At 37.6% G+C, this 15232-nt stretch overlaps 1 protein-coding gene and 2 pseudogenes across 1 annotated transcript; all 3 read left to right on the top strand.

Annotated features, from left to right (window-relative positions):
* The first annotated feature begins 4623 nt into the window (after window positions 1-4623).
* On the top strand, window positions 4624-8196 carry LOC106930591 (protocadherin gamma-A12 pseudogene; annotated as a pseudogene).
* Window positions 8197-8579: 383 nt separating this feature from the next.
* Window positions 8580-11698, top strand: LOC106913374 (protocadherin gamma-A4 pseudogene; annotated as a pseudogene).
* Window positions 11699-12087: 389 nt separating this feature from the next.
* On the top strand, window positions 12088-14805 carry LOC148157074 (protocadherin gamma-A4-like). Its single transcript, XM_088009244.1, has one exon. It carries the CDS (start codon window positions 12122-12124, stop codon window positions 14525-14527), a length of 2406 nt encoding a protein of 801 aa, XP_087865370.1. The 5' UTR covers window positions 12088-12121; the 3' UTR covers window positions 14528-14805.
* Window positions 14806-15232: the final 427 nt, after the last annotated feature.

Raw genomic sequence — 15232 nt, 5'->3', positions numbered from 1 at the left:
TTGCAACATTTGTTGTGACTTTATAATAATAATAATAATAATAATAATAATAATAATAATAATAATAATAAACAAAATAAAAATTCTAATAAAATAAAAATTAATTTGAGCTTTTCTTGTTGCTGTCTGCAAAAACTGATTTGAAATGGGGTTGGAACAGAGCAGATGGTTTGTCAGCCATATTTGTTACAGTGGACTCAAGATACTCTCACTGATTTGATCTCTAATTTAGAGATTTCAGCTGCTGAGTTTAACAAGGACACAGGGTCAGTAAGTCGGGGCTTGACAACATCAACGCTTTCTGAGGGGCATTTAGCCCCTCCGTCGTCTATTTGCTGCTGTTTAAAGCACCTGCTGTAAATGCAGAAGCGACGAAGGAGTCAGGAGTAAAGGCGCCATCTCCTGGTTAAAACCTCACAGCACATCGGTTTTAAAAGCAAGATGCCCGTTCAAAAAGCTGTTCAGTGTTTTAAATATCTTTGTCTTACAAATTAACTTCGACATAGAATATCGGACTTTGACCTTTAGTGGACTTTATCCATACATGTGTTTATATGGTAGCATGCAGTTCTGAACAGTGAGCCTATTCATTTAGCTCTACAATATGGCTTCCTCTACCCAGTAGATATGGTCCTCTTGCCAGGGATCTCCTAGTTCATGTAGGTGAGTAAAATAGCTGACTTAACATTTAGATGTTACGAGAAGTCTTTTTTTTTTTAATTATTAATGTCAATTGGTTTATTTGTGCAACTATCAACACAAGCTACGCTAGCGCTTCTTCGTGCTATTTTACGTCAGGCTAATGCCTTTCCATGTAGCTGAATTTCTTGTGAATAAGGTAACTGTTAGAGTCTGTCTGCACAAGCCTTAGTAATAACAGCCCTTGCATATTATTAATTATAAATTTGTGGACATTAAATGATAAATTATTATAGCAATGTATTACGGTGATTCTTGAGAATAGGGACAAAACAGGCCGTATGGATAAAGCACAACATTTGAATAAAATATACACAAAATATATTTTTTTTCAAATATCTGACTCAACTAACCTGGGTCATGTGAGCACAACAATGTATATTTTCCAGGTATTTGCTGATTTCTTTCTTTTTTTATTATTTTATTTTAAACATTGTAGTTGGTGGATGATGCCTGTAAAAGCCCTTGTCCAGGAGCAGAACTCAATACATTATAATAGTTTAAAATAATTAAAGAAATACTAAAATTATATATTGTGACAATTAAGTATAAGTAGTCATATACATAATTATAGAGGTATCCATAAATTAAATTAAAAATCATTTTTATATATTTTCCAACTCCATTGAAATGTGTCCCTAGTTTTTGTCAACACCGTCAGAAATGAAAAGAATGTAAAAAAAAAAAAAAAAAAAAAAAAAAAAAAAAAAAAAAATCAGGCATTATTGGGGGGCACCAGAATTTTTGAGGACCCCATGATCTCTTCCTTTCTCTTTCTTTGCTAAGAGCGCTAGTTAGCTATGGTTAGTTTATGTTATTCTTTAGTTTTTTCTTCTGTTTTATTCCTAAGTTGTTTGTCACAACCATGATGTGTCAACACCATAACTGACAATTTACAAAACTTTGATGAAAGTTTTGTAAATTGGTATGTTGTAAAAGATTTTATGGACCTGAAACTTTGATTAAATTTTGTGAAATAAAAGCTTAATTTTGGTATGTTGTAAAGATTTTATGGACCTGATGAGCTACAATATGGCCTCCTTCAGAATAACATCATATAAATTGAGGTAGTTTGGCTTTTTGTCAACTCCATCAGAGTTTTTCTGACTCTTTCAGTGAAATTGTTGTCAAATCTCACTTAAATGTGCAATTAATTCATTTTAATGTATTTTACATGAATTGCATTACTTCACATGTATCAAGTTTTTCATTTTATTCACTAGTTTGTCACCACCTTCAGTTCTGTGTCAACTCCGTCATACACTGTCAACTCCGTCAGGTGGCCTTTTTGTTGTTTTTGGTTTTAAATAATATTTCTTTTGTTTCTTGAGAAGCATTTATCTGTAAAATGAGTAAAATATCACTAATTGGGTCATTAAAAATGATTTTTTATTTATTTTTGTCAGATGGTGATGACAATGTTCTAGGTCAGGTCGATTAAAAATGTAATTTTTTTTTAAAAATGTTGGAACTGGGAGCCTGTACCTTAGCATCTTTACTTTTCCTAAACATTATTTGTCATATTTGCATACATAAGGTTGAGAAATAACAAAAAAAAAGTATGGGAAAATTAAAACCCATTTTGTCCCTATTCTCAAGAATCACTGATTAAATCAATTAAATCACACGTCTAATATACACAAAGTGATTTTACATAAGTGACATTACTGACATGAAATATGTTTCTATTTCATGTAGATAGTGATCCACAGCCACAACCAAACTGTGACAGCAACAAGGAGGAAGAAATTAATACATTGGAAAAAAAATAAAAATAAAATTGCACCTTCACTGGATCTTTGAGAACATTTTCTCAAAAAAAGACCGGCAATAAATGGTCTTTATATTTTATTCCCGTTTTAAATCAGTTATCTTCTCATAAAAAGCCCTAGTTACTACAGTAACAGGATATATTTTTATGTTTAGCACATTGATGTGTATTTGTTTCATTTCATGTCAGTGTGAGCTGGACCTTACTGTTTTGCCAACTGGTCGTGTTTCTCTCCCTCCTCACTTCTCTCCTCTGCTTTTGCTTTTCAAAACAGCACAGGAAAAGGAGATGAAAGTGAATGTTTGAAATAAACAGTGTAGCCCAGCTCAGACTAAGGGAAGAAAAACATAAATGCAGGAACCTGGTAAAAGATAATTCATACATTGTTTACATTTCACAGTATATAAAGAAATCCTATTAACATTCTAAACTATGAGAGGAAAAGACTACAGGGATTTCACTTTTGTTACAAGACCCTTTAAGTCCAGCACTAGTGTGACAACTTGATCTGTCTTATATTTGTCACCTGTAAGCATTGCTGATGTAATGATTGCTTGATTATCTAAGAGCTCTGAACAGGATTTGTTAAAAAAAAAAAAAGAATCTTATGAGAAAATTGTTACTTCATATATTTTTGAAAGCTCTACTCTAATATAATTTTTTGTGGGTTGACCGGTGTATTTCTCTTCCACAGTGACGTCAGATGTGCTGAGTGACCTTATGAAGTTTTGGGTCGGGTGGAAACTACCAACAAGAAACCTCAGTGTGGAGGTTGTAACTCCAGCTTCTGCAGTGGCTCTCACCTGCTTCTTTCAAGTTGAAGCTCCTCAGCCACTACCAGACCTACAGGACGTCTCACCAGGACTTGGTGATGGTCCTGAGTTCCACAAGTTCTTGGTTTGGACTTGTGTGGAGGCAAATGACATCAACTTCTTGCCGTCACTCCCTCTTGTAAAATAAAATCCCTTTTAAAAGGAGAGCAATTATTTCTGAAGCTTGTTGATTCTCAAGCATTATCTACATGTCGAGAAATTTGTCTTTTTTTTTCAGAATGACTTCCTGTTTTTTAAGTTTTTGATATAGATGCTAGTTCTGTAGCTTTTTTAAAATTATTTTTCATCTAGCTCAGGTAAAATCAAGAGCCCTTTGTCTTGGAACTTCTAGATGATTCCTTGATCATGTACTCAAATAGCTATTCATGTATTTTGGAAGGGGACACATATTTTGCCAGATGGCATGTTCAGCCTTGTAGGATAACTGAAATATTCACTTTGTATATGAAAAGGATTATATGAACAATTTGTTTTACATCACTATGAAAATCTTTTAGGACCAGGGATTCAGAATAATTAATTATACAAAGGCTATTTGCAACCGAAACATAGATTTCAAGGAAAAAGAGCCTACAACGCCAAGAACCTTAAATATCCACTTTAAGCTCTTACTTTCAACCTTGTAGGATATGTAAAATAATCAAATGTATTCTCCAGGCTGCATTCTTACCATTAGCTGAAAAAAAATGGTTGCAGATCATTCTCTGTTTAAAAAAATAAAATAAAAAGACAGTAGTTGTTTGCGATTGATGTAAATGGTGGACATTGTTGATGTCTGATTTTGCACATAAATGCTCGCTGGCGCTTTGTATACGACACACTTAGAAATAAGTTCTTCTAGCGAGAACATTGGAAGTTTGTGCAGTTAGAATGAACTAACTGCGCAATTTACACGCACAAGTTCGCTTAATTACACATGGAATGGGGTGTACAAATAACGTCTGCGAGGATCCATCAGCACTCACGGATTAAAACGTCTGGATTTATGAGCACTTTTCTCAATTTCAGCGTATGTTCAGTAGCTAGCTTCTCTTAGTCTTTCTAAATGAGGCTCTCGTTGACCATTGGTTCAGTTTATCCTGCAGTACATTTGGGCATTGAGACGCAGAACACTCATTTGCATGTTTGCTAAATATTTTATATTTAACGCAGTTACATATATTTATGTGTTTGTATACTTTTGGTTAATTTATCGTGGAATTTTGTTCAGTTCTGTTATGTAGGCTTTGAGATGAAATCTTCCTATAACGTGAGCATTAGCTGTCTCTGTCCGTGGTACTGAAACGACCACTTTTAAGCCTGAAAGTGTCGCGGGGAAATTGTTTGCACTTCGGTCTCACTGAAAACTTGGGAAACATTTTTAATTCGTTTACCTGACTTTATGCACACGAAGAATTGTTTTTGCGTTCTTGCTTTTCTTGTTTGTGTTTTTTGTTTGTTTGTTTGTTTTGAGGATGGAGTTTTTGACATTGAGGGGAAAATATTAAGGTGTAAACGATGAAAACCGACTCACGGTGCCGCTGTGGGCTAACATACAAGTGGAGCACATTTCTCCACCTACTGTCATAGCTTTACTAAGATGTGGAAGATTGTGCTTTTCATTGTGTTTCGTGCTGAGCGATAATTTGGTCAATTTTTAAAGCATTTCTACAAAAGCCTGCAAACGCATTGTTTTACGATGATGCACCCGAAACACGAACGGTTTCGGGTGCTTGTTCTGATCCACCTCTTTGTTTCCCTTTTTGGAACAAGACATCTCGTCCAAGGAGACCTGAGCTATTCTTTTCCAGAAGAGATGAAACTAGGATTCATTGTTGGAAATGTTGCCAAGGATCTTGGAGTTGATCTCAATACATTATCTTCTCGAAAGGCCCGTGTGGATATTGAAGGGACTCGGAAACGCTGCTGTGACATTAATATGAACACCGGGGATTTAATCACATCGGACAGAATTGACAGAGAAAGCCTTTGTGGTAAGAAACCCTCGTGTGTCGTGAAAATCGACCTGGTGTTAGAAAATCCTTTGGAGCTTCATCGAGTCAGTCTTCATGTACAAGATGTGAATGATAATCCGCCTAAATTCAAAAAGAATTTAATCGAAATGGAAATAAGTGAATCTGCAGACAAAGGGAGCCGCTTCGCGATCGAGGAGGCCCATGATGCGGACATGGTTCAAAACGACGTTCAAAGATACTTACTTGAAAAGAATGATAATTTTATACTTTCAGCGGATAGTAAAAGGGTTCAGCTACAATTGGAAAATAATCTCGATCGAGAGAAACAAAAGGAAATTAATTTGGTTCTAACAGCTATAGATGGCGGATCTCCCCAGAGATCGGGTACTGTGGTCATACATGTTACAGTGCTAGATGCTAATGATAATGCCCCAGTGTTTACTCAGGCTGTTTATAAAGCAAGGATGCAGGAAAACGCACCACCAGAAACACTGGTGATTACTGTTAGTGCTACTGATGCAGATGAAGGAGTGAACGGAGATGTGATTTATGACTTTGGACATGTGTCTGAAGAAAATCTAGATATATTTTCGCTTGATCCAAAAACTGGACAAATGAAAGTAACGGGTGTGATCGACTTTGAAGAAACAATTTCATTTGACATTAGCGTTGAAGCCAAAGATGGCTTAGGACTGACATCATATGCTAAAGTGTTAATAGACGTTATCGATGTGAATGATAATACACCAGCTATTTATCTAAACTCCATGTCCAGCAACACACCTGAAAGTATACCACCTGGTACAGAGGTGGGAATCATTAATGTTCAAGATAGAGACTCTGAGAAAAATGGACAGGTCCGCTGCTCCATCCAGCAAAATGTCCCTTTTAAATTGATTCCTTCTATTAAAAACTATCATTCTCTAGTGACCACAGGACACCTGGACCGTGAACTAGTATCTGATTACAACATTACAATCACTGCCACTGATGAGGGCTCTCCACCTCTGTCTTCCTCTAAAACTATTCAGTTATCTGTAGGTGACATCAACGACAACCCACCTGTGTTTGAAGAACAGTCCTACAGCGCATATGTGAGTGAAAATAACAAACCTGGCTCAGCTTTATGCTCCGTTACTGCTAGAGATCCTGACTGGAGACAAAACGGTACAGTGATTTATTCTCTGTTACCTGGTGAGGTGAACGGTGCCTCGGTGTCCTCCTATCTATCTGTTAATGGAGACACAGGAGTGATCCACGCTGTGAGGTCATTTGACTATGAACAATTCAGGAGTTTTAAAGTCCAAGTGATGGCCAGAGACAATGGTTCTCCTCCTCTCAGCAGCAACGTGACTGTCAGTGTCTTCATATCAGATGTGAATGATAACTCTCCTCAGATCCTGTACCCGGCCCCAGAGGGCAGCTCCTTCATGACTGAGTTAGTCCCTAAAGCTGCACATGGAGGATCTCTGGTTTCCAAAGTGATAGCAGTGGACGCAGACTCTGGACAGAACGCCTGGCTTTCCTATCATATAGTCAAAGCCACAGATCCTGGACTTTTCAGTATTGATCTACACAGTGGAGAGATCAGGACACAGCGGGACATTTCAGAATCTGACAGCATGAAACAGAACCTGATTGTTGCAGTGAAAGATAATGGACAGCCCTCTCTGTCTGCCACCTGTTCCATGTATTTACTTATTTCTGATAACTTGGCTGAAGTGCCAGAACTGAAAGACATTTCTCATGATGAGAAGAACTCCAAGTTGACCTCTTATCTGATCATTGCACTGGTTTCTGTGTCCACTTTCTTTCTGACCTTCATCATCATCATCCTGGGTGTGAGGTTTTGTCGCAGGAGAAAGCCCAGACTGTTGTTTGATGGAGCAGTAGCGATCCCCGGTGCTTATTTCCCTCCCAATTACGCAGATGTGGATGGCACAGGAACTTTACGCAGCACCTACAATTACGATGCCTACCTGACAACAGGCTCTAGAACCAGTGACTTTAAGTTTGTATCATCCTACAATGACAGCACGCTGCCTGCTGACCAGACTCCCGAGAAAATCCCGGCAGAGTTCGCCGATCCCTTCGAAGGACTGGTGACACCTGAAGAGGTAGGAAACCAACATTTTTTTGGTTGGGCTATTATTTTACAGTGCTTCCTTTTCAGATAATTTTTCCTATTTCCGATATTTCTATTTAATTTTACGCCAATAAAGTTGACTTTATGCCAAATGTGTTCCGATTCCTGGTTTCGTAGTTAACATAGACTATCACAACAAAGCTTGTTTACTTTACTTTTTAACGTAATTCAGTCAAGTTGTAGTTATTAATCTTTTTTTTTTTTTTTTTTTTTTTTTTTACGAATAATCGTAGACATTTTTGTTAAATTGCTTAGGAGCTTTTCATAGTTTTCAGTTTTATTAATATCCTTGGGATGCTTTGTTTAACAATGTTTCCTCTACTAAATTGATATTTGAATACCAGTCAACATGTGAGTGGTAGTTGAATTTCAAGAAGTTTGTTTTGTCATATTATGAGATTTATTCAACAGATTGTTCTGATTTGAATTGAGGTGCCACATAATGGTTGAAATGTTTCTTTACTATTGTCTTTTCTCAAAGTATCTGTCCTTGGTGCTGACGCAATGCTCTGCGTTTTCCGCTTAACAGTTATTAACGTCGTTTTCAGGGGCTTTAATCATTTATGTTATAAAAACAGTTTAATCTACCATTGGTTGTTTATTGTCTTAACGTGGCAAATAATATATTGAGATAAATTGATTCCAATTATAAAGTGTCTCTTGCGTAACGCATTTCCTATCCAAAAATTTACGCAACTCAAATTTCATCATTGTAGCTTTTAATTGAGTCAAATGTATGACAACTCAAAGCACTACTGACAAATTCTGCTTTTTAATTAGCTTCTTCCCGTTGTTGCGAACATTCGTTAACGTCTTGCTTTTTGTAATTATTCCATTGTGAAATGTATTTAAAATGTTTAATGTGGATCATATCAATAAATGTTGAAATATTTTGATTCGGAGAACTTGGAATACAATGTTCTAACATTCAAAAACAACTCACGGTGTCGCTGTTGGCTCACCCAATAACTATCATCCTTACCACTCTACTCATTAATGCACAGAGAGCAGCTACAACCTTATCGCAGTAGCTGTTCAACAATTGAACATTTAAAATACTGGACTATGTTCATGGATTCTTATGCAACATCTTGTTAATATTGTTTTATCGCACTGTGGAATTGTTTCCGCTTTATTCTGGGGACCATTTGCACGGAAAATGGGAGACAGAGTATTTTCTGTGCTTTTTACAGTCGTCTTTTTTGCTGCCATTTTTATGATACTTCCTCTCGTCCAAGGAGATCTGAGCTATTCTTTTCCAGAGGAGATGAAACGAGGATCCGTTATTGGAAATGTTGCCAAGGACCTTGGAGTTGATCTGAATACATTTTCTTCCCGGAAGGCCCGTGTGGATTTCGAAGGGGCTCGTAAGCATTACTTTGACATTAGAATGAGCACTGGGGATTTAATCACATCGGACAGAATTGACAGAGAAAGCATTTGTGAGAAGCAGCCCTCGTGTATCATGAAAATCGACCTGGTATTAGAAAATCCTTTAGAGCTTCATCGTATCAGTCTTCGTGTACAAGATGTGAATGATAATTCGCCCAAATTTAGACAAAATCTGATTGAAATGGAAATAAGAGAGTCTGCAGACAAAGGCAACCGCTTTTCTATCGAGGAAGCCCACGACGCAGATATAGATCAAAATGATGTACAAAGATACATCTTACAGAACAATGATAATTTTGCTCTCGCTGTGGATAGCAATAAGGTTGAATTAGTCCTTGAGAAAAATCTTGATCGCGAGAAACAAAGGGACGTTAGTTTGCTTCTAACAGCTATAGATGGCGGATCTCCTCAGAAATCAGGTACTGTAGTCATACATGTTACAGTGCTGGATGCTAATGATAACGCCCCAGTGTTTACACAGGCTGTTTATAAAGCAACTGTATCTGAAAACTCTCCACCAGAGACACTGGTTATTACTGTTAGTGCTTCTGATGCCGATGAAGGAGTGAACGGAGACGTAACATATCAGTTTGGACACGTATCTGATCATGATATAAGATTATTTTTTATTGACCCAAAGACTGGGCAAATTAAAGTAACTGGTGAGATAGACTTTGAAGATAAAAGTTCTTTTGAAATCAGGGTACAGGCAAAAGATGGATTAGGACTGACCTCATATGCTAAAGTAGTAATAGAAGTTAAAGACGTAAATGATAATGCACCTGCTATTTATGTCAAATCCCTTTTGAATTCCACACCGGAAAACGTGTCACCTGGTACAGAGGTGGGCATCATAAATGTTCAGGACAGAGACTCCGAAAATAATGGGTTGGTCCGCTGCTCCATCCAGCAAAATGTTCCTTTTAATCTAGTTCCATCGATTAAAAACTATTATTCTGTGGTGACCACAAGACAATTGGACCGTGAACTAGTGTCTGATTACAACATAACAATTATAGCCACTGATGAGGGCTCTCCACCTCTGTCTTCCTCTAAAACTATTCAGTTGTCTGTAGCTGACATCAATGACAACCCACCTGTGTTTGAGGAACAGTCCTACAGCGCATATGTGAGTGAAAATAACAAACCTGGCTCAACTTTATGCTCCGTTACTGCTCAAGATCCTGACTGGAGACAAAACGGTACAGTGATTTATTCTCTGTTACCTGGTGAGGTGAACGGTGCCTCGGTGTCCTCCTATCTATCTGTTAATGGAGACACAGGAGTGATCCACGCTGTGAGGTCATTTGATTACGAACAGTTCAGTAGTTTTAAAGTCCAAGTGATGGCCAGAGACAATGGTTCTCCTCCTCTCAGCAGCAACGTGACTGTCAATATGTTCATATCTGATGTGAATGACAACTCTCCTCAGATCCTGTACCCGGCACCAGAGGGCAGCTCCTTCATGACTGAGTTAGTCCCCAAAGCTGCACATGGAGGATCTCTGGTGTCCAAAGTGATTGCAGTGGACGCAGACTCTGGACAGAACGCCTGGCTTTCATATCATATTGTCAAAGCCACAGATCCTGGACTTTTCAGTATTGATATTCACAGTGGCGAGATCAGGACACAGCGGGACATTTCAGAATCTGACAGCATGAAACAAAACCTGATTGTTGCAGTGAAAGATAATGGACAGCCCTCTCTGTCTGCCACCTGTTCCATGTATTTACTCATTTCTGATAACTTGGCTGAAGTGCCAGAACTGAAAGACATTTCTTATGATGAGAAGAACTCCAAGTTGACCTCTTATCTGATCATTGCACTGGTTTCTGTGTCCACTTTCTTTCTGACCTTCATCATCATCATCCTCGGTGTGAGGTTTTGTCGCAGGAGAAAGCCCAGACTGTTGTTTGACGGAGCAGTAGCCATACCAGGAGCTTATCTTCCTCCAAATTACTCAGATGTTGACGGCACAGGAACTTTACACAGCACCTACAATTATGATGCCTACCTGACAACAGGATCTAGAACCAGTGACTTTAAGTTTGTATCATCTTACAATGACAACACTTTGCCCGCTGACCAGACTCTCAGGAAAAGTCCGACAAAGTTTACCGATCCCTTTGAAGGACTAGAGACACCCGAAGAGGTAGGAAACTAATTTGTATTTTTGGGATTTTTTTGTGTCGTGTTATTTGTATATCAGTCACCATATGTAGTTTTTAAATTCAAATTATAATGTTATAGGTGCTATGTAACTTGCTTTTTTTTTGTTGTTGTTGTTGTTGCAAAAGTGCCGCTTGTGTTTTAATCAGCATTGTCGACTAACATACTGTCGGTTCAATATTTTATGACCTTATTCAGTCAAACTCCTGTAGCTCTTATAGGCCACCAGCTTTATTGCAAAACATCTTAGATTTATTTAACAAGTTTTTGGTGCCTCTGAGAGTTGTCTTTTTTCTTTCTATTCTGTTCTCACATCCGGTCACAAATTAAGTTTAAATGTCATTACCGCTCCACAATGAGGTGGAATTTGAATTCAAAAAGCTTGTCGTCTTATTTTAAGATACTATCTTGAATAGCTTTTTTCGACGTTGAGTACATTGGTGCGACAATATGGTATATTTCTTCAATCTTGCCTTTTGTCAAAGAAAAGTTCCGTGGTTTCTGAAACAATCCGAAACAGTTTCCCGACAACAGCACCTAAAGTCATTTCTAGTTTGTTATTTTTTATTTATTTATTTTTTAATTTTTTTTTTTTACAGAACATAATAGACCAGAGTGTGGTAGGCTCTTTAAATTTTTGTCTTAAAACATACGGAAAAACCTGCTTATCGTATAGGTTTCCTCATACCACAAGACATAATATAATATAATATAATATAATATAATATAATATAATATAATATAACTGCATTACCATTTTAACTTAGGTAATTTCTTAAAGTTAATATCGTTTTTACCTATCTTCTCAGGTTCCCTTTTTGTTAAATTTCCAGTGTAACCTGTAATGAAATACATTTAAGATTTTCAATGTAAACCATAGCATTAAATGGCGCATTATTTTTTGACTAAGAAAACTTTGAAAAATTGTATCATTCAAAAATAACTCTCGGTGTCGCTGTTGGCTCATCCAAAACAGCATAATCGTTGGCACTCCACCCATTAGTGCATAAAAAACAGACAAAGCCTTGATGCAGAAGCTACTAACTCTTGAACATTGAGGGTACTGTCTACTTTTAGTGTATTCCTCATCTTATTTCCAATACAATGTTCTTTTTCGCACGGTAGAATTGTTTCTGATGTTACCTGGGGACCATTAATGCGGAGGATGGGAGACAAAAGATTTTCTGCGCTATTTCTTATCATCTGCTTTGTTGCCATAATTGTCACAATGCCTCTTGTTCGAGGAGATCTGAGCTATTCTTTTCCGGAGGAGATGAAACGTGGATCCGTTATTGGAAATATTGCCAAAGACCTCGGACTTAATCTTGGAACATTTTCTTCCCGAAAGGCTCGTGTAGATATTGCAGGGGCTCGTAAACGGTTCTGTGACGTTAATACGAACACCGGAGATTTAATCACGTCGGAGAAAATTGACAGAGAAAACCTTTGCGGTAAGAAACCCTCCTGTGTAGTGACGATCGACCTGGTGTTAGAAAATCCTCTGGAGCTCCATCGTGTCAGTCTTCATGTAGTAGATGTAAATGATAATTCGCCACAATTTAGAGAAAATTTAATCGAAATGGAAATAAGTGAGTCAGCTGAAAGAGGTAACCACTTCTCTATCGAAGAGGCCCATGACGCAGATGTAGGTCAAAATACTGTACAAAGATACGTATTACAAAAGAACGATCATTTTGTTCTCGCGGTTGACAGCAATAACGTTGAATTAGTACTCGAGAATAAACTTGATCGCGAGAAAAAAAGAGAGTTAAGTTTGCTTTTAACAGCTATTGATGGCGGATCTCCCCAAAAATCAGGTACTGTAGTAATACATGTTACAGTGCTAGATGCTAATGATAACGCCCCAGTGTTTTGTCAGGCTGTTTATAAAGCAAGTGTGCCTGAAAACTCTCCACCAGAGACACTGGTAATTACTGTAAATGCTACTGATGCCGATGAAGGAGTGAACGGAGATGTAACATATCAATTTGGACACGTATCTGGGATTGATGTCAGTTTATTTTCTATTGATCCAAAGATGGGACAAATTAAAGTAACTGGCGAGATAGACTTTGAAGACAATAATTCTTTTGAAATTAGGATACAAGCAAAAGATGGATTAGGACTAACTTCATATGCTAAAGTATTAATAGAGGTTACCGATGTCAATGATAATGCACCTGCTATTTATGTCAAAACCCTTTCCAATCCCACACAAGAAAACGTGTCACCTGGTACAGAGGTGGGCGTCATTAACATCCAGGACAGAGACTCTGATAATAATGGACAGGTCCGCTGCTCCATCCAACAAAATGTCCCTTTTAAATTAGTTCCTTCTATTAAAAACTATTATTCTTTGGTGGCCACAGGACAACTGGACCGTGAACTAGTATCTGATTACAACATAACAATTATTGCCACTGATGAGGGCTCTCCACCTCTATCATCCTCTAAAACTATTCAGTTATCTGTAGCTGACATCAATGACAACCCACCTGTGTTTGAGGAACAGTCCTACAGCGCATATGTGAGTGAAAATAACAAACCTGGATCCACTTTATGCTCCATTTCTGCTCGAGATCCTGACTGGAGACAAAACGGTACAGTGATTTATTCCCTGTTACCTGGTGAGGTGAACAGTGCCTCGGTGTCCTCCTATCTATCTGTTAATGGAGACACAGGAGTGATCCACGCTGTGAGGTCATTTGATTATGAACAGTTCAGGAGTTTCAAAGTCCAAGTGATGGCCAGAGACAATGGTTCTCCTCCTCTCAGCAGCAATGTGACTGTCAGTGTATTCGTATCTGATGTGAATGATAACTCTCCTCAAATACTATATCCTGCCCCAGAGGGAAGCTCCTTCATGACCGAGTTAGTCCCTAGAACTGCACATGGAGGGTCTCTGGTGTCCAAAGTGATAGCGGTGGATGCAGACTCTGGACAGAACGCCTGGCTTTCCTATCATATAGTCAAAGCCACAGATCCTGGACTTTTCAGTATTGATCTACACAGTGGAGAGATCAGGACACAGCGGGACATTTCAGAATCTGACAGCATGAAACAGAACCTGATTGTTGCAGTGAAAGACAATGGACAGCCCTCTCTGTCTGCAACTTGTTCCATGTATTTACTTATTTCTGATAACTTGGCTGAAGTGCCGGAACTGAAAGACATTTCTTATGATGAGAAGAACTCGAAGCTGACCTCTTATCTGATCATTGCGCTGGTTTCTGTGTCCACTTTCTTTCTGACCTTCATCATCATCATCCTTGGTGTGAGGTTTTGTCGCAGCAGAAAGCCCAGACTGTTGTTTGATGGAGCTGTAGCCATCCCAGGAGCTTATCTTCCCCCAAATTACGCAGATGTTGATGGCACAGGGACTTTACACAGCAACTACAATTATGATGCCTACTTGACAACAGGATCTAGAACCAGTGACTTTAAGTTTGTATCATCTTACAATGACAACACGCTGCCTGCTGACCAGACTCTGAGGAAAAGTCCGACAAAGTTTATTGATCCTTTTGAAGGATTGAAGACACCTGAAGAGGTAGGAAACTAATGTATTTTAGTTTTTCTGTTTTTATATTATTCAGAATCTTTTTGTTTTTTTTCCTGAAATTTTGAAATGAGTTAGCACATTGTAACTTAGGGTTTTTCAAAAACTATTCTGACTGCTGGTATTGTATTCAGGATTATCGACTAACATAGTAACGTTTATTTATTTCATGACAACATTTAATCACTTTCCTGTCTGCTGGATACACTTCATTTTTTATTGTGAAAATTGCATCAGATTGTTGAAACACAAATTTGATGATTCTGGGAGTTCTTTTCTCATTTTATTTTGGTCTCATATACTTGTGATATAATTTTATACAAAATTTCACCAATGCATTTGAAGTTTAATTTCCACTTCAGAGGAGGGAGGGAGTGGGAGAGGAATATGACTCTCTGATAAAGTCAAAATATGACTGTATCAGATAGCTGATACAGTCATATTTTGAGTTACTGTCTTGAATATAATTATTTTGCTTTGCATTGAAATCTTTGCTGTCAGCATAATATTTACTACATTTCTACCATCTTGACTTTTGTGAAAGTACCTGTCCGTGGTGCTGAATCATTTCTGTCATAAACATATAATCTTATTTAGGTTTTTATTATTCTTTATTTAGTAGTAGTGTCATTATAATTTTTATTTCCATTAGTAATCATGATAATAAAGTTAAATAATAAGCCTAATACAATAAATAGTAAAGTTCAT

Source organism: Poecilia mexicana, unplaced genomic scaffold (genome assembly GCF_051168715.1).
Source record: "Poecilia mexicana isolate PSO_F unplaced genomic scaffold, ASM5116871v1 scaffold_10, whole genome shotgun sequence".
In the NCBI taxonomy this organism is placed as follows: Eukaryota; Metazoa; Chordata; class Actinopteri; order Cyprinodontiformes; family Poeciliidae; genus Poecilia; species Poecilia mexicana.
This window is presented reverse-complemented; position numbering and strand designations above follow the sequence as displayed.